This window comes from Gobio gobio (assembly GCF_949357685.1).
Source record: "Gobio gobio genome assembly, chromosome: 22".
Classification (NCBI taxonomy): domain Eukaryota; kingdom Metazoa; phylum Chordata; class Actinopteri; order Cypriniformes; family Gobionidae; genus Gobio; species Gobio gobio.
This window is the reverse complement of record NC_137118.1, coordinates 46,029,383-46,053,275: the sequence shown is the minus strand read 5'-3', so window position 1 is coordinate 46,053,275 and position 23,893 is coordinate 46,029,383. Positions and strand designations below refer to the sequence as shown.

General features: G+C 35.7%; 1 protein-coding gene across 5 annotated transcripts in view; it reads right to left on the bottom strand.

Moving 5' to 3' along the window:
* Positions 1-23,893, bottom strand: part of nup155 (nucleoporin 155) — a 64,147-nt gene that overhangs the window by 15,732 nt on the left and 24,522 nt on the right. For 3 of the 5 annotated variants that reach the window (XM_079805428.1, XM_079805429.1, XM_079805430.1), the window contains exons 15-28: positions 21,570-21,655; positions 21,390-21,452; positions 19,924-20,074; positions 19,738-19,804; positions 16,223-16,338; positions 16,039-16,142; positions 11,291-11,424; positions 10,919-11,110; positions 9,380-9,518; positions 9,168-9,303; positions 7,715-7,868; positions 2,556-2,660; positions 2,323-2,477; positions 1,969-2,098 (exon numbers count right to left, since the gene is read on the bottom strand). In XM_079805428.1, the coding sequence (XP_079661554.1) occupies positions 1,969-2,098; positions 2,323-2,477; positions 2,556-2,660; positions 7,715-7,868; positions 9,168-9,303; positions 9,380-9,518; positions 10,919-11,110; positions 11,291-11,424; positions 16,039-16,142; positions 16,223-16,338; positions 19,738-19,804; positions 19,924-20,074; positions 21,390-21,452; positions 21,570-21,655 (1,732 nt within the window). The remainder of the gene's footprint in view (positions 1-1,968; positions 2,099-2,322; positions 2,478-2,555; positions 2,661-7,714; positions 7,869-9,167; positions 9,304-9,379; positions 9,519-10,918; positions 11,111-11,290; positions 11,425-16,038; positions 16,143-16,222; positions 16,339-19,737; positions 19,805-19,923; positions 20,075-21,389; positions 21,453-21,569; positions 21,656-23,893) is intronic. The other 2 variants (XM_079805431.1, XM_079805432.1) reach the window with 1 other exon arrangement.

Here is a 23,893-nt window from a genome sequence, read left to right as displayed (position 1 = left end):
ACACCCTCTGAAGTGCTTTTGTACTGTTCAAATGGTGATGAGGACGGTTCTAGAACAGGTCTGGCTCCATAGCTCAGTGGTTAGAGCACTGGTCTTGTAAACCAGGGGTCGCGAGTTCGATCCTCGCTGGGGCCTGAGAATCAATTTTGCACAAGTATCAAAAACTATTTAACTAGAGGAACACTTACAAATAAACACGTCTGTCGCTTGTGTGCTGAGCTCCTACAAAAAGCAATCTATTGTGTCTATATGTAGTATCAGATTTATATACATTTGAAAATTAAGAAATTAAACTAGGGATGCACTGATATGAACATTTTGGGCGATACCGATAACTCGTTATATTTGAAAGCCGATAACCGATATATTGGCTGATAAATCTAAATCACATTTTTATGCAATATTTGAGAGCCTGATTACAAAAACAAAAGTCTCAGCATTAAAGCCATGTCCCAAACACACAATTATGATGTTCTCATTATAATGTTATGCAGTCTATATGACAGACTTGAGCTGCACATGTTGCTCTGAACTGTATTTTCCTTTTTTGAAGTGATTCCAATCATATTTCAAGCACATATATCAGATGAATTCTCTTATCGGGCCGATACCGATATGGTGGATGATATATCGGGTATCCCTAAATTAAACAATACAATTTTAAAATTTGAATAATATTTCTTTAAATATTATTAGATTTCTTAAATATCCATTTTTAATTTTACAGTACAGTGTTACAGTTGCAATCTTCAGGGTTTCTGCAGGTAAATATAAGACCTTTTTAAGACCAATTAAAGAGAATTTAAAGAATAAATGAAGGGAACATCACACGTCAATTTGTTCTCTTAATGTAAATGTCTAAGCACACAATGAGCTGTATTAGTGACACTTCAGAGTCTGAAAATACAATTTCAAACAGATCTCCATAACTTTTTAATTCATTTTACAAAAAATTGCTTAAAAGTTTGAGATAAAAAATCTGTGAAAGTGAGTTTATGATTGAAACAAGCCAATGTGTTCATAAAAATAAACTCAAATGCAAGTAATTTTCATACCCAATGACAGATATTTGTTGTTGTTTTAAGCACAAACTCACTTAATTTTGTTCAATTTCTCAGAAAACAAGACTTAATTTCTTCATTTTTGCATGCATCTTGATTTAAGGATGTTTTAAACTTGAGCTAGACATTTTTTTTTTGCAGAGCATGCAAATCAATTTAAGGCCTTATGAAATCTGTTGTATTTATTTTACACATTTTTCTGGACTCTGCTTTAATGGTTACATTCAGTTAAACTGACTTTCGTTCATCTTCTGAACACAAATGAAGATATTTTTTATGAAATCTGATTTGGGTCTCTCCATTGACAGTCTATGAAACTTCCACTGACGCTTCATAAAGTTCATAAAAAGATCGTAACACTAATCCATACGGATTGAGCGCTTTAATCCACATTCTCTGAAGAGACTCGATGGCTTTATATGATGAAGGAAAGTCTTACGGGTTTGGAATGACATTAGGGCGAATAAATGATGACCATTTTCATTTTTGGGTGAACTGTCCCTTAAGGTGAACTGACCTACTTTTGATTTATTCATCCAAAATTTGACAAATTCTGTGACATTATACATTAAATTCCATATTTATGAATGGATTCTGCAATTCTGTCCACATTTTCTGCATCACAGAAATCGTAGAACCCTAATTCAATGCCATGATATTAAACTTTGAAGATGTTTAAGGTCTTAAACTGTGGAAGGTCAAAATAAGACTTTAAGACCCACGGAAACCCAAAATATTTCTTATTTTGTTTAACATTTTATTTAATATTTCTTCTTATCAAATTGATACCGTGCCGTCCTACAAACACTCTGGCGCTTTAAATCAAAACAATAACATTTAGATTTTTTTACACAAATGGCTCATTCACAGAAGTCATTCAGGTCATCAGCTGCTCGTGTGTCATTACCTCCATCTTCTCCTCCAGTTCATGCAGAAACTCTCCATCGGCTCCCAGTGAAGACACACAGGATGAGCTCTTGGCCGAGAGGATGGCCCTCGAGATGTACTCCAAACGCTGCTTCAGAGAGATCTCGGTGCTACACACAAACACACACACACACACACACACACACACACACACACACACACACACACACACACACACACACACAGAAACAACATTAACCACAGAGTACCAGGGTGAGGCAAACTGAACCTTTGAGGACTCATATAAACATAAAAAAACAGAAATATCAATATTTAAAATGGAGGGATTTTGAACCAATTAGATTCCAGTGGGCGGGGCTAACCAGCATGTTACCTGTGCATGTCTGCCAGTCGCGCCAGCACATGTGCCGCTTTGCCAAAGCTTCTGTTCTTCTCGTAGTATCGCCACAGAAGGTCCATGTTCCGCACTTTACTCTGGTCCTGTTTGATCATGTGCATCAAATGATCCTCGAGGTATGGAGAATTCACCTGGACCGGAGGAGAAAGGGTCCTTAACACTTACAGCAAAGACACCTTCATCTGTGTGATATAACTAATTTGTCGTACCTCCAGAAGTTTGTCGGTCAGATCGGCCTGAATGAGCCAGTTATAGAGAGCGATGTGGAAAAGCTCGTCTTGAGATCTCTGAGCGAGACCCAGCATCTGCTCAAACTGAGAGAAGAGTCAGGATCAGTTACTGCTCGTTCATCTAAAACATCATTTTCTTTCATTGAAATAAAGCTGAAAATTAACTAAAACAAATAGCAGGTGAAATGTTTTAATCGCGATTAATTACAGAAAAAAATTTGCGATTAATTAGTTAATTATTTTTAATTGATTGACAGCACTAGTAATAAATAAACTGAATTAAATAAATAACTAGGGATGCACCGAATCCAGATTTTTGGGGTTCGGCCGAATACCGAATCCACTGGTTAAGATTCGGCCGAATCCGAAACCGAATACCGAATCCTACTCCCGTCCGCAGTCAATTATCACAGTAAACACATTAATGAAGTTAACAACGTCCACAGCAGTGTAGGGATGCTATTGACCAGTTTTGGTCAAGTTTACTAAAGGAAACATTGTCGTGTATGTTCTTCTCGCCGCTATTTCATGATGGTTTATAGAAAAATTACCCCGAGTCGTCCCCCAACGGAGAGCAGGAGACGCGCGCTAGGGTTGTGCCGACATCAAGATGGAGCGCCACCATCGTGATGCCACGCCCCCGTTGCGAGTCTGCGACACACACTAATCCACTTCTATAGTATTAGTTAAACTATAAACTTAGCAGGAATTGCTCTGTAAATTAAATTGAGAATGTAACTAATGCATATGCGATTTTAAATACTGTAGTCTATGCCAGATAGCCTATATAGCCTACACTTTGAAATCATTTGAGGCTGAAACATCCATAAGCATGCGTGTTTATTTTAGCACTTCCGTCAGTGAAACAACACAGCCTATAAAACAAAAACGATTTTCAGTAAATAATGGTAACCTCAAGAATATATGAAAATTAAATATTAGTTAGAAAAATATTTGATTCATACTATTTCCCCGCAAAGATGCGTCATATAGCCTACCGCTCTGCGCTTTGAGAGGAATGGGACACTGAATAGACACCTTCTCGAATATCTTCGTCTTCATATGTTCTACTGATGTTGCAAAGCAACACTTGTTGTAAAAGGTCTGAAGAGCGGATTTTATCTTCCACAGGGTCAAGACATTTAGGCAATGTGATTATTCACTGCCAGAGAAAACGAAACTAAAATCACCGGCGTGTGTGTGAAATGCGCTATTCAAATAAACCAAACTTGACGCGCCTTAACAAGTTTAATAACAAGAACAAACTGTGTTAAATAAAATTTGAAGTAAAAAGGTATTCGTCTTACAGTGTTTTTTATACTTTCCCACAGTAAAGGATGTGAATAGTTATAATAGACTTAATTATGAGCAAACGAAAGGAAGAAACGTTTATAATCCCCTGCGAAAGGGTGCGACGCGAGTGAAGAGTTGGGAAAAGAAACGAGATGTCCATGTCCATTGGGATAAAATGGACTAGGCCTATTGTTAAAATTCACGGAAAATCGAGTGACCAGATCCAGATTGCAAAACAGAATGAAAAAGTGCTCTCTGACCATTATTTCCTTTCTAGGCTAAACAAAGCTTTGTGCTTCACTCCTGTGGTAATATTCACGTGAAACAGCATTCACATACAAAACACTGGGTTAGTAAAATAACGAAGTTATTTTTTTTTTTAAAGTAGAAAATAGTATTTATGTAAAGAGATATAGCCTATTAACCTCTTAACTGTCACGTCCCACAGGTGGGACGCCTGGTGCTCTTTTTTTTTATCCCCTTTTTTTCATATCATATATTTAAGTAATTATCACATTAGGTATCATTTGAAAGTTTACAAACTCAAAATTCATCCTGTGAAAACCGTTTTGAAATCGGACATTGTGTTGCCATGGAAACGTTACTCTAAATTATTCTAGTGGGCTCCTCCCCTAGTGGGCGCTGTCATGTTTCATATTACAACAATTATTTTAACTACTTTATATTCAAAATCTTTTCCAATCTTGACAAAACGCATATTGTCGGAAAGGTCTGAGTCTCAAGGGTCCATATTTGGTGACTGTTTTGTGATGGAAGTAATATTTGGACAGAAATTTACAGGAAAATGCATCAAAACAACAATAAATGGAATTTGAATGACACCCGGTGGCTATTTTTGGTACAGCACCCTAAACAAAATCTCATGGGGACTTCAATTTTTGTGATATCAACTTCAAATTTGGAACACAAATTGGTTAGACATATGGCTTTGATTTTATAGTAATTTTAGAGTAAATTCTTTTTTGTAAAATATATATTTTATATGAAATAAAAAATATTTAGTACAGTATTTTTCATTTACAGTAAATTTAAACTTCCATAACTATTTCATACTTTCATATTTTGAATTGCTTTCACTTCAGCAATAATCTGCAGAATGTCGTCTTTAAAACGAGACCAAACTTTGGTCTATATTCCAAAGCATTCTTGAATTACAGCCCTTTAAGTTTGGATAGTGCATTTTCATGTGTATTCTCAAAAAGGGGGCTGACAGTTAAAGGGTTAAAATAAAAAGAGCTCAACTCTTAAGTGGAAGGAACCTATTTTTTCCCCCTCACGTGCAACCTAGCGGATGAATCATTATTTGGGTTAATAAAAATAACGAAATTATGGTTTTAAGAGAATAGTATGCTATATACGTAAAGATATATAGGCCTAGTATATTATCTACCTATTTACCTAATTCCGGTTCTTCAAAGCTAACGGATTCAGTGTATTTTCGTTTTGTCATCTTAATTTGGTAATTATTTAAGTATATATATTTTATTAATTTTATTTATATTTTATCTGATCTATAGATCTATAGGCTGTTTGCACGGTAAAATAAAATACTTTTTGGCTGCTGTCTGTAGATTCCTTCATGCACAACTGGTATTCTCTCGGATGTTTCATATGCAAATGTTTTAACAGCGGCTGTTGTTTAGGGTCCTTGTCATCACGAGACAAATCGGCATTGCAAATTGAACGCGTAGCTCAACTTGAATCGCCTTCTTTTGACTTAAAGTATAATGCCACATTTTCTGTTCATGAGTTCCATTTTCACTTTCAACAGCGGCGTCATTACGTTCGACCAGCGGGGCGCGCATAGTGCAAGCCTAGGGTTCGGGTTCGGTGGAAATAAATTCTGAGGTTCGGCAGAAACCGAACCCAGTCAAAAAGCCCAATATTCGGCCGAATCCGAACCCGAACCCTGGATTCGGTGCATCCCTATAAATAACTAAACATTTTAATTAAAGGGAAAAATAAAAACAAAAATAAATACATTAAACCTAAAATAAATAAGATACCTAAATTAATATGTAAATTGAAATCTAAATATAAGCTAAAACTTAAACAAAAATAAGTTGAAGCACTAAATAAGGTTATTAGTTTTAGTTAATTTAGTTTTGATTTGATTTAGTTTTCAAATTCAAATTTAATTTATTTTACCAAGTCTGTTAGTTTTATTTTATTTTTTTATTTTTTATAATTTCATTTAATAAACAATAAAAAGATATTCAAATAAAAACACTAAAGCTAATAGGGCTGTAATCAACCAAAGAAAATCTTGGTCGACTGAAGTCCTGAAATTTTCGACTAAAATGACGTTAGGAAAAAAAACGTTAAATGAATAAGCTGCACACTGTGCGCAGTACTTGGTAGCCTTGTTGTCTGCCTAAATTAATTAGAAATAAACATAAAAAAATAGTAGGCTATTTGCAGAATATTAAATTGTTTTTGACCTGATTATTTTGCACTGAAATGAGTCTGACACACGAGTCTGTCGGCTCTGACAGCGTTACATCACGTGCACCTGCGCAATATCATAGCCTATGACTTCCGAAAATATAGTAGTGTTGTCAACTAGATATCACAAGAACTTTTGAGGAATATGCAACATAATTTAGACAATTGTTTTTGTCATATGTATTATAATTGACAGACACTATAATTTCAGCCGCTCTGTGCAGCTCGAACAGGAGCTCAGCTGAGCTCAGCTTCGCGGCTGAGACACGAATAGACTATTAACTTAAAGCTTTTACTCTTAAACACAAAAGGCACGTCCACTTTAATAAAAAAGGAATATTTATTAAACAAGCCAGATCAAGAGCAGAAAAAACGCTCTCACAATTAAATAAATAATATACAAGAAAACTAGCCTTCTTCAATCGGTCTCTTCTCCAGTGGGTTGGGCTAATCCAAAAGAAGTGGAAACAATGGGGGTGTTCTGAAGGCAGACTGATACCTGTGAAACAGGGCTGCTCTGAAAACACCCCCATTAGCAATTAGTGCTTTCCACCTGATCAAATGAACGCGGCGCGGCAAAACTGATGAAATGAACGCAGCAAAACGAATGAAATGAACGCGGCAAAAAAAATCGACCAATCAGAATTTTGGTCGAGCCAGAACGTATCGACTAATAATCGACTAATCGACTGGGAGATTACAGCCCTAAAAGCTAAAGTAGATCAAACTAAATAAAATAAATACATTTAATTAAAAACAATTAAAAGCAAATAAAAAGTTAAAAGAAAAACAAAAATAGATAGTGAAAATCTAAAATAAATACATAAAACGACAAAATTAAGCTAATTAAAAAATGTGTATATTAAAAACTAAAGCTAAAACTTCCAACGCAAATTAGAAAAGAAAAATAAAATTAGTTGAAAATAAGTTAAAGTACTGCATAAGTTTATTATAGTTTTGTTTGTTTATTTCGCGTTCAATTTCAAATTGAAAATTTTCAAATTGTCTGTTAGGCTCTTTTGGTGCACATTGGTCTTTTATTTTTTCTTTTACTTTTAGATTTTATTTCGTTTTTCAAGGTTATTTATTTATTTAGTTTCAGTTTGAGTTAACTATAAAAACCTTGGTAATAAAATTACTAAAACAAAAATTAGAAATGTAAAGTAAAAACTGCAATAAAAAATGCTTACATTTCTAACTAAATAAATTAAGGCTAAATAGAAAAACAATACAATTTTCTATTTCTATTTTCTAAAACTTAAACTGAAAATATAAAATAAAAGCCCATTCAAAATACGAATAAGTACTTTAATAGAGACATTAAAATAACACTGCATCAAACAGGCACATGAAGTTCAAGCAGGTGTCATGTAACTCACATGGGCGGCAGCGTCCTCATTGCTCAGCATGTTGGGGTCAGAGGTCATGACGGGCGGTCCGGGTTGTTTAGGGACGCTGGGAGACTGAGGGGCTGCTTTACTCTGGTTCACCAACTCCTGCATGGTGTCCGTGATGCATTTATAACAGGACAGCCTGGACAAAAAAAAACATAATTTATGACCGGATTCAAACCTGCAACTCCCCCATGAGCACCTTAGGATCCTAAATGATGTAGGGATGCACCGGTTGACCGGCCAAAAACCAGAACCAGGTTTTCTTTGTATTTTTCTGCCGATTTATCTGGAAGTGCGTCCGCGTGCACATACGCCTATATTGCAATCATTCGCGAACATGTCACTTTTGTGTTACAAACGGAAACTGGAGAACTGAGGGAAGAGACGAGATGAAGTTGCGCGAGATGAAGTTGCGCGAGCTGAAGTTGCGCGAGCTTCCCTCTCCGCCCTGCTCTAGTGTAGATGTGAGTGTTTGTTCAGCTCAGCTTCTCACGCGTTGGATCGGATGAGAACGAAACAGACTAACTTGTGACAAAGTTAGACTTCTTTTTGTAGCCTAAAGAAGAACATGCTGCACTTTAGAAATGAAATACTATCAGTTCTGTAGCCTATAGGATGATCATCTTTATTTGGTAACACTTTAGAATAATGGTCATTAACATTAGTTAACTACATTAGTTAACATTAACTAATAATGAACTGCAGTTATGAAGCGTTTATTAATCTTTGTTAATGTTAATTTCAACATTTACTAATGCATTATTCAAATCTTGTTAACATTAGTTAATGCACTGTGATGTTTATATTAACTAACGTTAACAAAGATGAACAAATACAGTAACAAATGTACTGCTCATGGTTAGTTTATGTTAGTTAATACATTAACTAATGTTAACTAATGACTATTATTCTAAAGTGTTACCTTTTATTTTACCTTAAAATTACATTGACTTAATTTGATTTAAAAAGCACCTGCTGTAGCATCTTAGTTTTTTTCGTTGCACTAAACATTATTTGATTTAACATTTTGGAACAATTATATACTTTGGTTTTATTTAATTTCACTGGTAAAGACTTTTTTTTCTTTACACTGAATTTAAAAACAAATGCTGATTTAAGTAACATCTTTGTTTGGATTGCAGAATATGCAGTTGTTGCCTTTAATTTCACCTTTCAGCCTTTTAAATTCCAATTCAATTTCCTGTTAATTTCAGATTGCGGACTTGTTTTCATTAGCCAAAAGCCAATTTAGCCTGTTAAATACCAAATAAACATCTTGTTCATGTATACTTTCATTCTTTTATTGTGTAAAAAAATAAATAAATAAAATAATCGGTATCGGCCAGTTTTCTTGAAAAAAAAAAAATCTGTATCGGAATGTAAAATCATGATCGGTGCTTCACTAAAATGATGTGTGTGTGTGTGTGTGTGTACCGACCTCTCCTGGAAGGCCAGCTGGCCGGTGGAGTCCTCCTCTGGTTCTCCGTTCCTGTAGAAGTGCGGCCCCAGTTTCTGAGGGTCTTTTTTATCAGCGGCTGTGAGACACAGCTCCACCACTCCCTCATAGAAACGCACTGAGCGGGAGCAGAGAGGGGTCAGTTTCCTATAAATGAAGAGCTACTGACCGATCTTTATAAAGACCTTGCTCACCTTGCCGGTACTGCGAGCAGACGAGAGGCAGGTCTGTGTGATGGCTGATCTGCTGATAGAGGCGGAGGGATTCCTTCAGCGTCCGCTCCTTCTCCAGCTTGCTCTGGATCTGTCTGGAGCTCTGAAGCAGCTCATTGGCCTGTGAGGAGAGAAAGAGATTTGATATCACCCTTATTCTCAAACGGGTCTGGTTTATCAAACACAAAGACCTAAAGTTCTGTACTGACTGGATGATCATGTGCCAACATGTAGATGCATAAACAACAAAAAGAAACATTAAAATAAGTAACGCTTAAGTATTTTTTAACTTCAAAAACAAAAACAAAAAAATTGCTTCTTGATTTGTTAATGAACCAAATTGGAATCAAGATCAGTGATAATGAAATATTATATTTTATTACATTATTAAAAATGCTATTTAAATAAATAAAAATCATAAAATATTTCACTAAATAAATGTAACTAAAAAATAAACAAAAATAAAAAGGAAAAACTGTAGTAAAAGTAGTAAAAACTAAAATAAAAAACAAACTAAAATAACAAAAGAATAAAAACCTAAAATAACTAAAGCAGAAAAATAAATAAATGAAACTAATAATAAAAAAATCTATTAAACAAATTAAAATGAAATTAAAATACTAAAACTAAACTAATTAATTTTTTTATAAATAATAAATATATAAAAATATGCTAAATAAAAAATACATACACTAAAAAATTAAAAACACCAAAATTAATAAATTAACTAAATAAAGCTGTTTGTGTGATTCCTTTTCTTTTTTTAACTAAAATTAAATGAAAAACTGGAATAAATAAAATGAACTAAATAAAAAGAAAAAATTTAATAAATAAAACATATAAAAATATATAGATAGACAAACAAAACACCCCAAAACAACTAAAGTAAATAAAAGCAAATAAACTTATAAATGAATGAACTCTCTAAAATAACAAACTAAAAAAAAATTTTAAATACACATTTAACACAAAAAAGTTAAATAAAAAAATATTATATATATATATATATATGGGCTGTCAAAAGATTAATCGCGATTAATCGCATCCAAAATAAAAGTTTGTGTTTACATAATATATACATAATACATAATATGTGTGTATAATATTACATAATATGTGTGTAGTCTGTTAATTATTATTTATATATAAATACACACACAAGCATGTATATATTTAAGAAAAATATATTTTTATATATAAAACATTTATATATATATTATAGATTATATAAATGTATATACATGCAAATATTTCTTAAATATATACATGAATGTGTGTGTATTTATATATAAATAATAATTAACACACATATATATTATGTAAACACAAACTTTTATTTTGGATGCGATTAATCCTTTGACAGCCCTAATATATATATATTAAAATAAAAAAAGGCTTAATAATAAATACATACACTAAAAAATGTTATAAATTAATTTATTAACTAAATAAAACCGCTGCCTGGAGTTCTGTTTCCGCGGTGGAATGGTTGTGTGTGTGTGTGTGTGTGTGTGTGTGTACCTTGGAGCAGGTGCTGTCATCAGAGCTGTAGAGCAGAGGGCAGATGTCTCTCAGGTGTGAGCTGACCGTGTCCACAGACGCACTGTCTTTAATGTACACGTTAATGAGGGCAGTGATGAGCGCGCCGGACAGCTCGCGTCCAGAAACCACCACGTCCTTAAAACTCACGGCCTTCATCTGATCCTGAAACTCCTGAGAGCGGAAGAAAACCGGCAAGGGAAATCAAAGGAATGATATATTAAAAAAAAGACCTCTTCATATCACAGAAAAACAAAACATCAGTTTTTTACATTATCATGCAGCCCTATATCAATATGAATTTGCCACTCGGGCTGTTTATACTCAAGAAAGCAACAGAGCGATGGGTCGTACCTTGGGCATCTCCGAGATGATGAGGCTGAACTGATGGTCACACAGAAGCTTCCAGAGCGCCAGCGTCTGACAGGAGCGATGGATCAACTGCTGCATGGCCTGAAGAGACGCCTTCTCGTGCGCTTGAGCCTCCGCTGAGCAACAAACATGAGAGATGGTGAATATCTGGGGTCCGTTCTTCGTACGTCGCTAACAGTGTTCATTTTAACAGCATATTTTGATTTAGTTTTAGTCAGTCTTTTGACTAAAATGCAATTTAGTTTTAGTCATATTTTATTCACCTGAATTGTTTTTAGTTTTAGTCTAGTTTTAGTCGACTAAATATCATAAGATTTTAGTCGACTAAATCTACAGTAGTTTTAGTCTCCTAAAATCTAATGAGTTTAGTTCAATTGTAATAAATTAAGCATTTAAGTATTACATAACCGACTGTCACTTGAACTGACATTTTGACATCATTTTGTTTTTGACATTAAAAATACACGATATATACACGAAATAGCTCAATTCACTTTTTGTTTGTTTTTAAAAACATCTATATAGTTTTTATAACTTTGTATTTCTGTTTTAGTTAGTATATCAGGTTAAGCTAAAGCTTCAAATAAGTTTATTTATTTTTTTAATATCAGTTAACATCTATTTAATTTCAAGTAACGAAGATTTTTTTAATGGTTTTAGTGAACTATTATATCCCTGATACTTTATTGAATGTGTGTCAAATACTGGTCTTTCCTCCTGACTATGAATTAAATGGGAATGAAATTAAATACAGTTTATTGTGTAACCAAAAACTAATATATAATGCGTGACTTTTAATTATAAACCAGCTGGAAATACGCCGGGACTCTTATTTTGAAATCTCGCCTTACTATTGCAGTTGCAGGAGCTTATTCAAGTTCAGATGAGGAGATAAAATATGCATTGTTACAACTGTCTAAAACACATTACTATATAAACATGGTAAAGTAAACATTGTCATTATTCATCAGCATTAGTTCATAAATAATTGCCTGGCATAAATGTGTGTTATTGATTGATTGAGCCGCTCTGGAGCTGGATTGGGTTCGTGTGAGCCGTGTTTTCCAGCGGTTAGATCAGTTCAACTCAAATGTGTGCATCTGTGACACAGGACATCAGGGCTGCGTTCAGCCCCGACAAAACGTTGCAAAACGTTTTTTAAACGGAAACGGTGCTGCGTTGAACACCCTGTTCTGTTGACGCAAGAGTTGTAACTATGGCAGCCGAGAAGGCCATTCTTTGTGTTCTTTTTGAGGAATTTTCGGAGCCTGATAAAATCGATATAAATACGTGTTTAATACTGCAAAATACATGCAATCACTGCCCTTGCCATCCAGAATAAATGACAACACCCCAATCACATTTATTTAACTTTTTAATCTCCTGCAATCAATTCTAATTTAAATCATTTTATTTCTAGTTCTTACTTTTTTAATAGCTTGTATTTTCTTTCTCACTTTATATCAAGCAATTACCATATATGAAATTTGGTATATAAATAAACTTGCCTTGCAATGAAGCTAAATATATAAATAAATACATCATCATGTTGATTATATATATATATATATATATATATATATATATATATATATATATATATATATATATATATATATATATATATATATATATATATATATATATATATATATATATAAACTCTTACGACAATCATGTCTTCTAATATATCTTCAATTGTTGTGTATACTGAGCTGCAGCGGACACATCTGTAAACATCTTCACTTGGACCCATTGTGTGAGCTGTCTCTTTAATACCGCGTGGTTTATATACATGTTGCTGCTGATTGGACTGACATATTTGACACACCCACCAAACGAGAAAAAACGCATCTCAAACCTGTTGCACACCGGTGCGCACCGTTTCCAGGAAACATGACGTTCAACCGGAAACCGTAGCAAAACGTTGCGCACCGGTTTGAGCGTTGAACGTGCCCCAGTTCTGACTGGATCTCTTCCCTAATCGTCCCTCACTAACATTTTCATCTTGTTTTTATTTGTTGACAAAAATGACAGTTGATTTTCGTTATAGTTTTTGTCATCCATCACTAGTTTTTATTTAGTTATTGTCTCGTTTTTGTCAGTGAAAAAAGGTTGACGAAAATTATGACGGAAATTATTCGTCAACCAAATTAACACTGGTTAGCTGGATTTGATTGTTGACGATTTGGCGTGATCTTGGATTGTTTAGTTCTTCAACGCTCATCCTGGACTTGCTGTCATAGCAACAGCTCCGTAAATTTAAACCTGCTTATTTCATGTAAACAGGATTAGATTGCATCTTGAGGTGATGCTTAAAACCTGTCCCAGCCACTGCTACTTTAATACAAGAGTTCATTATTGAATAATAATTTTAAATAATAATAAAAAAATGTTATATTGTATATGAGAATGTATATATAATATTATAATGTTGTGTATAATACTATAGACACAGTCACTTGATTGAGCGATTTATTTGTGATGGAATAATTACTTTATAATTGTATTGGAGGTTTACACACATGTTGTACAGTTAATCTGAGCTGTGCATTCATTTAATTGATGACGGATATTATGGGAGTGGCTTAATTGTGGATAATTTGATGTTGACCCTTAAGAAACTTTAATATTTTCACATTACAAATCTGCTTAAAATTGAATTGAAAATTAATTACAACATTGAAATAAAAAATGTAAAGGGTGTACAAATACTGTATAAAATCGTGAATAGAAATAATTGGTAATCATGCTTTTTTTTTATTTATTTTTTTATGTTGGTTGGTCGTTTGGCTGTTTCCTTATAAAGGTCCAGAAATTCGTGGGGGGGGTTTGTTGTGTAATTTGTCAAGTTTTTTTTTCCAGGTGGCTTTTTTACTTATGATGTCTTGCTGTCTTGACGCCAGCCAATCTCTGAATTGCTGATTGTGGTTTCAAGTATCGCTGCATCTGCCCTCTTCAGGGAAAACAAGAACGCGCAGTGATTTTAGATAATTTAATCCAGATATTTTAATCCAATCCGCAAATTCGTATGAAGAACCAAATTAGCCAGAGATCAGTTATCACAATTAAAAGATCAGGGGCCTCATTTATAAAACTTTGCGTAGGATTTGCGTCAGAAGTGGCGTACGGATGAAACATAGGACGTGCGTACGCACAGAAATATCCGGATATATAAAAAAATATCCTACGCAGTTTTCCCTTAATAAATCACAATCAATTCTAAATGTAGCGCAGCATTTGCAGCTTCATGTCACGCCCATAGTTGCCCATAAATAGTCCGTGAAACGCCCACAAGTTAATATTCATCGATTGCGAAATCATGGCAAACACAGAGGAAATCAAAAAAACGTAACTTCACTCAATGTGAAGTAGAAGTTATCGTTGGCGAGGTGGAAAAGAGGAGAAAAGTGTTGTTTGGAGGGCACAGTGTGGGCATTACTAATGCCAAAAAGGCACTTGAGTGGCAAAAGGTTGCAGACGCTGTAGATGCTGTAGCCTCACAACCTCAGACCATAGCCGAAATAAAAAAGAAATGATCGGACATCAAAGTCGAGGCAAGAAAGCGTCTAGCGCTAAATAAAACAAACTAAAGGCATATGCATGAATACCATGATTCCGTAGCTGAAGAAGAAATGTTTACTATGAAAACAACTTTCCCCAGTGGACAATTAATCCATCCATCCATCCATCCATCCATCCATCCATCTATCTATCTATCTATCTATCTATCTATCTATCTATCTATCTATCTATCTATCTATCTATCTATCTCTCTATCTCTCTCTCTATCTATCTATCTATCTATCTATCTATCTCTCTATCTATCTATCTATCTCTCTCTCTCTCTCTATCTATCTATCTATCTCTCTATCTCTCTATCTCTCTATCTCTCTATCTCTCTATCTATCTATCTATCTCTCTATCTCTCTATCTATCTATCTATCTATCTATCTATCTATCTATCTATCTATCTATCTATCTATCTATCTATCTATCTATCTCTCTATCTATCTATCTATCTATCTATCTATCTATCTATCTCTCTATCTATCTATCTATCTATCTATCTATCTATCTATCTATCTATCTATCTATCTCTCTATCTATCTATCTATCTCCCTAATTATCTATCTGTCAATCTAATTGCATCTATATCTGCTCCGCCAGACGGACACATTGACGAGAATATCAGTTTTGTACATTATTTCGTTCTGTTTACCATATTATTTATAAGGATGCTTGCATAACATGCCAATATTATTGCAGAACATATTTCACTTTTCTTTTCGCAAATGTGTTAATTTGCATTTCTGTTTTTAATTTTCGTTTGATTTTCGTTTGTTTTACACTGCAGATCGATCAAACGGGTGTTCTTGTAGGCTGTTAATTGTAAGACTTGCTTTGTGAAGTCTTCATGTTATTTACGAGAGGCAGTATTGACATTTATTTAACACAACGGTCTACAGTTTCACACACTTTCACGTGTTTCTTCCATCGTTTTTGTGCGTCCGCCTGGGTCAGAGCTTGCGTGAAGGACCGCGTATTTTCCCGTCAAGTTTGCTTTTTATAAATACCAATTATTGCGTAGAGAGCGGCGTACGCCTTCTTTTGTGCGTACGCAACGTTTATAAATGAGGCCCCTGGGATCTGTCAAATCATCTCAGATGTATTAAGCGAGGTATGAAGAACGGACCCCTGAACATGCAGACACACAGACTGAAACTCACTGTGGTACTTCCTCTGAAGCTCCTGCTGTACTTGTTGAGAGCTGGAACCATCAGGACGCATGAATCCCAGAAGTCTTTGCTGTAGGTTTGCCGGTGAGCTGAAACTGAGGAGGTCAAGTCAGTTAGAAAACCACTTTGGCTCCATGAAACAACATGAGCAGGAGAGGAAGGGATGGGGACCTACTTGGCCACACCCAGAGAAGTGGGACTGAACTGGGAGTTTTTGTCCAGGAATTCCTTCAAACCCTGAAGCTCCATTAGGACGAGCTCCAGATCAGATGAACTAGCCGTGCTCTCCAACTAAAGAGCAAACAACATCATCAACGAACCACAAAAATCTGCTGTGATTTCACACCAGAGACACGTCAACCTGACGTCACCAAGCCTGTAGTGCAGCAGTCAGAAATTGAAGCTTTCGCGCCTCGATCGCCCCCTGGTGGCCGGTCCCAGTATAGCTCCTAAACCCCGCCTCTCCATGTATTTGAATGGGCGCGAGACACACTAAACAATTTAATTACACTTCAAATAATTGTTTCCTAAAGATGGTTTCTGTCATTTTAGGCAGTTTTTATTACAATAATTTCATTTCAAGTGTTCGTTTTTTAAATAAGTTTAGTTTTAGTGAGTTATTTGATGCTATAAAAACGAGGGGTGTGACGTCATGATTGACAGCTGAGATTGACGGCTTCTCTGAATGAACTTGTCACTGAGGCACTAACGGACTTTTTTCTGGATTTTTGGGAGGAGATTGGAGCTTTAGCTTTAATTTCTACACTTCCATAACTGTTTATTTCACACCAACATAATTAATTATTCTGCATCTGCGAGAGTGTGGGCGGGCTTTTGATAATCGCGCCTCTACTTCCTGTTCTCTACTGCGCAACTCCGGTCCCGAGATCGCTACTGCGCAGACTCGTCCCAAGATGTCAGCGCCGTGAGCGGGCCGCTTCAACTTTGGTCAGCGGAAGTCAATGAAGTCGCGTCGTCCATATTTTTTTACGGTCTATGGACATCACATGACACCCACTGAACGTCTGATATATACGGCACACAAAATTGATTGGACGAATTCTCAGGGTTTCTGCAGGTTTCACCAAGTCAAATTTAAGACTTTTTAAGACCATTATGAATACAATTTAAGACCTATATCACACAATAAAAAAATGTACAAAGGAAATGCAGAATCACTAAATTACTTAATAAGCAAATTAATTTATTCAAATAGAACAAAGTATCAGCAAACTTGTACTTCCCCACAGCTCGATGCCACCAGAATTTCACAATATATATATAAATATATTTTTTAGGTTATTTGTTTGAGATTAAATGACTTTGGTGGTAAAATTTTGTGGTGGTAATTTCCAGAAATGTTCTTTTTTTTTTTTTTTTATATAATTAGGATGCCACATTTACCATATTATTATGTTAGATGCACAATAGTTACACACGACAATAAAAAAACAAAATGCATAAATATTGTTTGTATCTTACAAAAAAAAAAAAAAAAAAAAGTGGTGTGCTATCTAGCTTTAATAACACGATCGCTTATAGGGTGGGAAATATGACCAAAAATCTTACAAGTAAATCTTCTCATGTAATTAAGTAATCAAATAAACAGTCAGCAATAAAATAAAAACTTTTAAGTACAGTTTTTTCCCGTTGTTGTTGTCTGTTTAACATTAACGACACAGAAAGGATGGGATCTCGCGCCAACATGAAAGCTGACTGGCTGCAATACACTTAGATAAGAGAAAGAAAGAAATATAACACCAGAATAAACATTAAACACACACACACACACTAAAGCGCTGCGGGAGCGTTTCAATGAGCAATAGAGGTAGCATTACATGGAGGTAGGAAAATTAAGACCTGTTTAAAATCATTTAAGACCTAGAACTCAATACTTCAGTGAATTTAAGACTTTTTAAGGCCTAACATTTTGATTTTGAAATTTAAGACTTTTTTTTTTCTTTTTAAGACCCCCCGGAAACCCTGAATTCTACACAAATGATGAATTCCCGGGAGACGCGCGTCATGTGAAAGTATTTTATACGCTGGTCTGTTACTGTAGGGACATGTAAACATGAGGCTGAACTGTGATTGGTTGCTTTATATAATCAATCAGACGGCTTCTGGCCGATCCTTGGTCAATGAAAGTCCAGAGCTTCTGTCGTCAGTCTAAAGGTTTGGCTACGCGAGACTGACCTGAACACACGCACACTAAATGATTGACAGGCAGAGAACTTTTCTGATTGGCTAAAAAGTTGCTGGAAGTGATGCACTACAACAAGTCTGGAACGCAGCGAAGCAGAAAAGTAAAAGTGCTCCAAAATCTGTCAAAAATACACTAAAAATCTATAAAAACTAAAAAGCAATAAAGTATTTTTGTAAATTTTTTCTAAAATATGTCATTACCAACAATAAATAAAAGCAAAGCATTGTAAAAATCTGTCATTACCCCACAATACATAAATACTAAACAAATAAAAACAAAAGCATTTTTGTTCATTTTTGCCAAAATCGGTCAATAAATCAATTTAAAAAACATTTTTGTAAAAATGCTCTAAAATCTGTCATTACTCACGATGAAGAAATAATAAATAAATAAAAAGCATTTTTGTAAAATTGTAAAAATAAAAATAAATAAAAATCTAAATAAACAAATAAAAGCAATAAAGAATTTTTGTAATTTTTTTCTATGTTCTGAGATCTTCCATCTTCCAGAATCAGGCAGTTAGGGATCCATTTATCATAAGTTCTCATTTCTTTTTTTAATTATTCTTGTTTTTATTTTTAATTCTTATACATGGTATTTTTATTTCTTATGCATGTGTTATCACGATTTTAATTCATTTTCTATGTAAAGCACTTTTGAATTACCATTGTGTATGAAATGTGCTATTTAAATAAACTTGCCTTGACTAAAATCTGTCATTACCAACAATAAAGAAAATATATAAATTAAAGCAAAGCATTGTAAAAATCTGTCATTACTCATAATAAACAATAAATAAAAACAAAAACATTTTTTTTGTAAAATTGCTCCAAACATCTGTCATTACTCATTATAAATAAAAACCGAGCATTTTTACAAAAAAAGTTATGTATTGTTTTTATTTGTCATGAGTAATGACAGATTTTGAGCAATTTTACAAAAAAAATGTATTAAAATCTGTCATTACTCATGATAAATAAAAAGCATTTTTGTAAAAATTGCTGCAAAAATCTGTCATTACTCATGATAAATAAATAATAAATAAAAAACATTTTTGTAAAATGCTCTAAAATCTGTCATTACCAACAAGAAAATAAATAAATAAAAGCAAAGCATTATAAAAATCTGTCATTACTCATAATAAACAATAAATAAAAACTTTTTTTTGTTGGTAAAAATGCTCCAAAATCTGTCATTACTCATGATGAATAAATAATAAATATTTTTTTTTTGTAAAATGCTCTAATATCTGTCATTTCTCATGATGAATAAATAATAAATAATTTTTTTTTTGTAAAATGCTCTAATATCTGTCAGTTCTCATGATGAATAAATAATAAATAAAAAACATTTTTGTAAAATGCTCTAAAATCGGTCATTACCCACAATAAATAAATAAAGCAAATTAAGAAAATAAAGAAAATAGATAAAAACTACACAAATAACAAAATTTTAAAAATACCATAAAGTGTGTCATTACTCACAAAAGTCATCGTCTGACTCCCTTTGTTTATGAAGGTCTCCATGGAAAGACTCCCGTCCCAGATGTTCCTGTTCAAAGCATCAGGATAAAGTGAATCAGAGCATCTTCACCACAGCATCAGTCAGAACAGAGCCATGAGCTTTCCTGGTGTCAAGACAAGCGTGTGTTTAGCGTAGCGCTGACTGACCCCAGTATACGTGTGAAGTAAATGCAGATGCCGTTGTGTTTTCCGGAGAAGATGACCTCAGGTCCAGAGGACAGCGCTGAGAAAGCGGCACCGCCGGGGCTCATGGGCGTTCCCGGGAAATAAGGGGTGGATACGGTTGGCGGGAACATGCCTGATGAAACAAACACACGGGACGCATCCATCAGGATCTAATGCACTGTGATATTATTGCATTCAAGTCTTTATTAAGAATAACATGCAAAATAATAAGAAAAAGACAACAAACAGATGCATTATGGGCCTGGAATAGAGAGACAGACACACACCATTGATTTATTTACTTGTGAAGAATGATTGCATTAAAGAGGACCTATTATGCTTTTATACCTTTAAAGGGTTAGTTCACCCAAAAATGAAAATTCTGTCATTAATTACTGACCCTCATGTCGTTCGACACCCGTCAGACCTCCGTTCATCTTCAGACACAAATGAAGATATTTTAGTGTAAATCTGATGGCTCTGAAAAGCCTCCATTGGCTCAACTTTACACTCTCAAGACCCTTAAAAGACACTAAAGACGTCAATACAAAGTCCATCTCACTACAGTGGTTCTACAATAACTTTATGAATCGGCGAGAATAGTTTTTGTGCGCAAAAAAACCCTAAATAACGACTTACATAGTGATGACGATTTCAAAACACGGCCTCATGAAGCTTCGAAGCGTTATGAATCAGTGAGTCTGGCGAGTGAGAATTTGGCGATTCAAACTGCTGAATCGACTCACTGATTCATAACGCTTCGAATGCTTCATGAGGCCGTGTTTTGCGATCGTCATCACTATATAAGTCGTTATTTAGGGGTTTTTTTGCGCACAAAAACTATTCTCGCCGATTCATAAAGTTATTGTAGAACCACTGTAGTGAGATGGACTTTGTATCGACGTCTTTAGTGCCTTTTAAGGGTCTTGAGAGTGAACCGTGCATTGAGCCAATGGAGGCCTTTCAGAGCATCAGATTTACACTAAAATATCTTCATTTGTGTCTGAAGATGAACGGAGGTCTGACGGGTGTCCAACGACATGAGGGGAAGTAATTAATGACAGAATTTTCATTTTTGGGTGAACTAACCCTTTAAGTAATTCATACACAGAATAAAGGGGCGGGGCCTGGTTGAGTTAGTTAGTAGTTGAAACTGATGGTTATGGTAAGGGGCGGGACATTTCCCAAACACCAATCACAACACACTGCTCCAATCAGAGCACAGTGTGCTTTTCAGAAGGAGGGGCTTCATAGAGACAGAGCGTTACTGACAGACTGGGAAGAGAGGAGCCGCAACAATGGAGAATATGAGGAAATAATCAACATTACAGCAGGAAAACCTGCTCTAGTAAAGCCAGAACACAACATAACAGGTCCTCTTTAACATCAGCTGTACTAGTCCACACAGATTAGTGAAGCGGCCACTGGTCTGAGGGGTAGTTTTATACCTGGGGCAGGTGTGGCAAGGAAACTGGGGTTTGGTAGGGGGCTGCCGACAGGCATTGGGGATCCTACAATCACAGCAGACTACAGATTAGACATTAGTCAACACTGACAGCTTCTAAGTGAGATTCGACACAGTTAATGGTTACAACGAGATTTGTGCGGCAGGTTGAAACGTTTCTCACCTGGTACAGGGGAGCTGAAGAGCGGGCCGACGTTACTGGGCGCAGAAATGGCAGATGGGAAACGCATCTGAGCTTCTCCACCGTACCTGCATACAAACACCTTCTGTGTTAAATACACCACGTCAAATCAGGACGAGCAATGTGTAAAAACTATTTTTCATGATGATTTTGTTGGCCATATAAAATTAAGAAACAATTTGTGAAGATTGCAATGGTTTTAAAGTGCATTTTATGATAATGGTAACGTTGATCATGGGGAATTAATTACATTTTACACTATATTCAAAACAGCTGTATAATATTTTGTATTTTTGACCAAATAAATGCAGCCTTGCGGAGCAGAAGACTCTTTCAAAATCATTAAAACATATTTTTGACCCCAAACTTTTGATCGGTAATGTGTGTGTGCGTGTATATCTATCTATCTATCTATCTATCTGTCTATCTATCTGTCTATCTGTCTATCTATCTATCTATCTATCTATCTATCTATCTATCTATCTATCTATCTATCTATCTATCTATCTATCTATCTATCAGATTAGATTCAACTTTATTGTCATTACACAAGTACAAGGCAACGAAACGCAGTTTAGGTCTAACCAGAAGTGCAATAGCAGCAAGTGCAGGATATACAACGTTTGCATAAGTGCAGGACATGGATATGTACTGAGTATATATAAATATATCTATAAATAGAGAGATGGTTATTACTATAAAGAGAATTTGCAGGTGAATATGTACAGTGAATAATATACAGATGGTTATTACTATAAACAGAATTTACAGGTGGATATGTAATATAATATACAGATGGCTATTACTATAAACAGAATTTTACAGATAGAGGTATACAATGATATGTTAGGCTAAAATGAGGAATATGGCAGTGGATTAAGGTAGTGCAATAAATTATGGACAGAAGCTATCCGGAAAAAAAAGTGTAAAAGTGCAGTAGAAAGTGATTGCATATTACAGTTAGAAGTACGGTGCAAAATGCAAATGTAAACAGTAGGTACTGTAAATAACAGTCGGCAGTGCAAATGAGCATAATACAGTTAAGGTATGGTAGTGCAAAATGAATAAGTAAACAGTTGTGACTGTAATAAACAGTCGGTAGTGCAAATAAAGTGAAGGTGGATGTGAGGTAGGAGAGTTATCAGTATATGAGGGAAGTGGATCAACGGGGGTTTGAGTTCAGTAAAGAGACAGCTCTGGGGAAAAAACTGTTCTTTAGTCTGCTGGTCCTGGTCCGGTGGATCCTGAAACGCCTGCCGGAGAGCAGGAGAGAAAACAGTCTGTGGGCTGGGTGAGAGGAGTCCTTGAGGATGCTGCGAGCTCGATGCAGACAGTGTTTCCTCTGGATGTGCTCGATGGCAGGTAGTGGAGTCCCTGTGATGCGCTGGGCAGTTTTCACCACCCGCTGCAGTGCCTTGCGCTCCGCAACAGAGCAGCTCCCATACCACACTGCTACACAGTTGGTCAGGATGCTTTCTATTGCACAGCGATAGAAGTTCACCAGGATAGCCAAGGAGAGCTGATTCTTCCTCAGTGTCCTCAGGAAGAAAAGGCGCTGGTGAGCCTTCTTGACCAGGCTGGAGGTGTTGGTCGTCCACGACATGTCCGCCGAGATGTGGATCCCAGGAACTTGAAACTGGAGACACGCTCAACAGCCATTCCATTGATGTGGATGGTGTCGTGTGTGCCTCTTGACTCCTTCCTGAAGTCCACGATGAGCTCCTTCGTTTTGGTGGTGTTGAGGAGCAGGTTATTATCAGCGCACCATGTGGCCAGGTGCTGGATCTCCTCCCTATAGGCAGTCTCATCGTTGTTGCTGATGAGCCCGATCACCGTTGTGTCGTCCGCAAACTTGACGATGGAATTAGATCCATACACAGGCTTGCAGTCGGCGGTGAAGAGGGAGTAGAGAAACGGGCTTAGCACACAGCCCTGTGGTACACCAGTGTTGAGTGTGATGGATGTGGAGCAGGTGAATCCTGAACAAACATTCTGGGGTCTGTCAGTTAGGAAGTCCAAAATCCAGTTACACATTGAAGTGTTGATGCCCAGGTCTCCAAGTTTGGCTATTAACTTGGTTGGGATGACAGTGTTGAATGCTGAGCTGAAGTCAACAAACAGCATGCGTGCGTAAGTGTTTTTATTGTCCAGGTGAGTGAGCAGAGAGTGCAGTGCCATGGAAACGGCATCCTCTGTGCTCCTATTGCTGCGGTAGGCAAACTGGTGTGAGTCCAATGTGGATGGTAGAGAGTCTTTTAGGTGTTCCAGGACCAGCCGCTCAAAGCACTTCATGACGATGGGTGTGA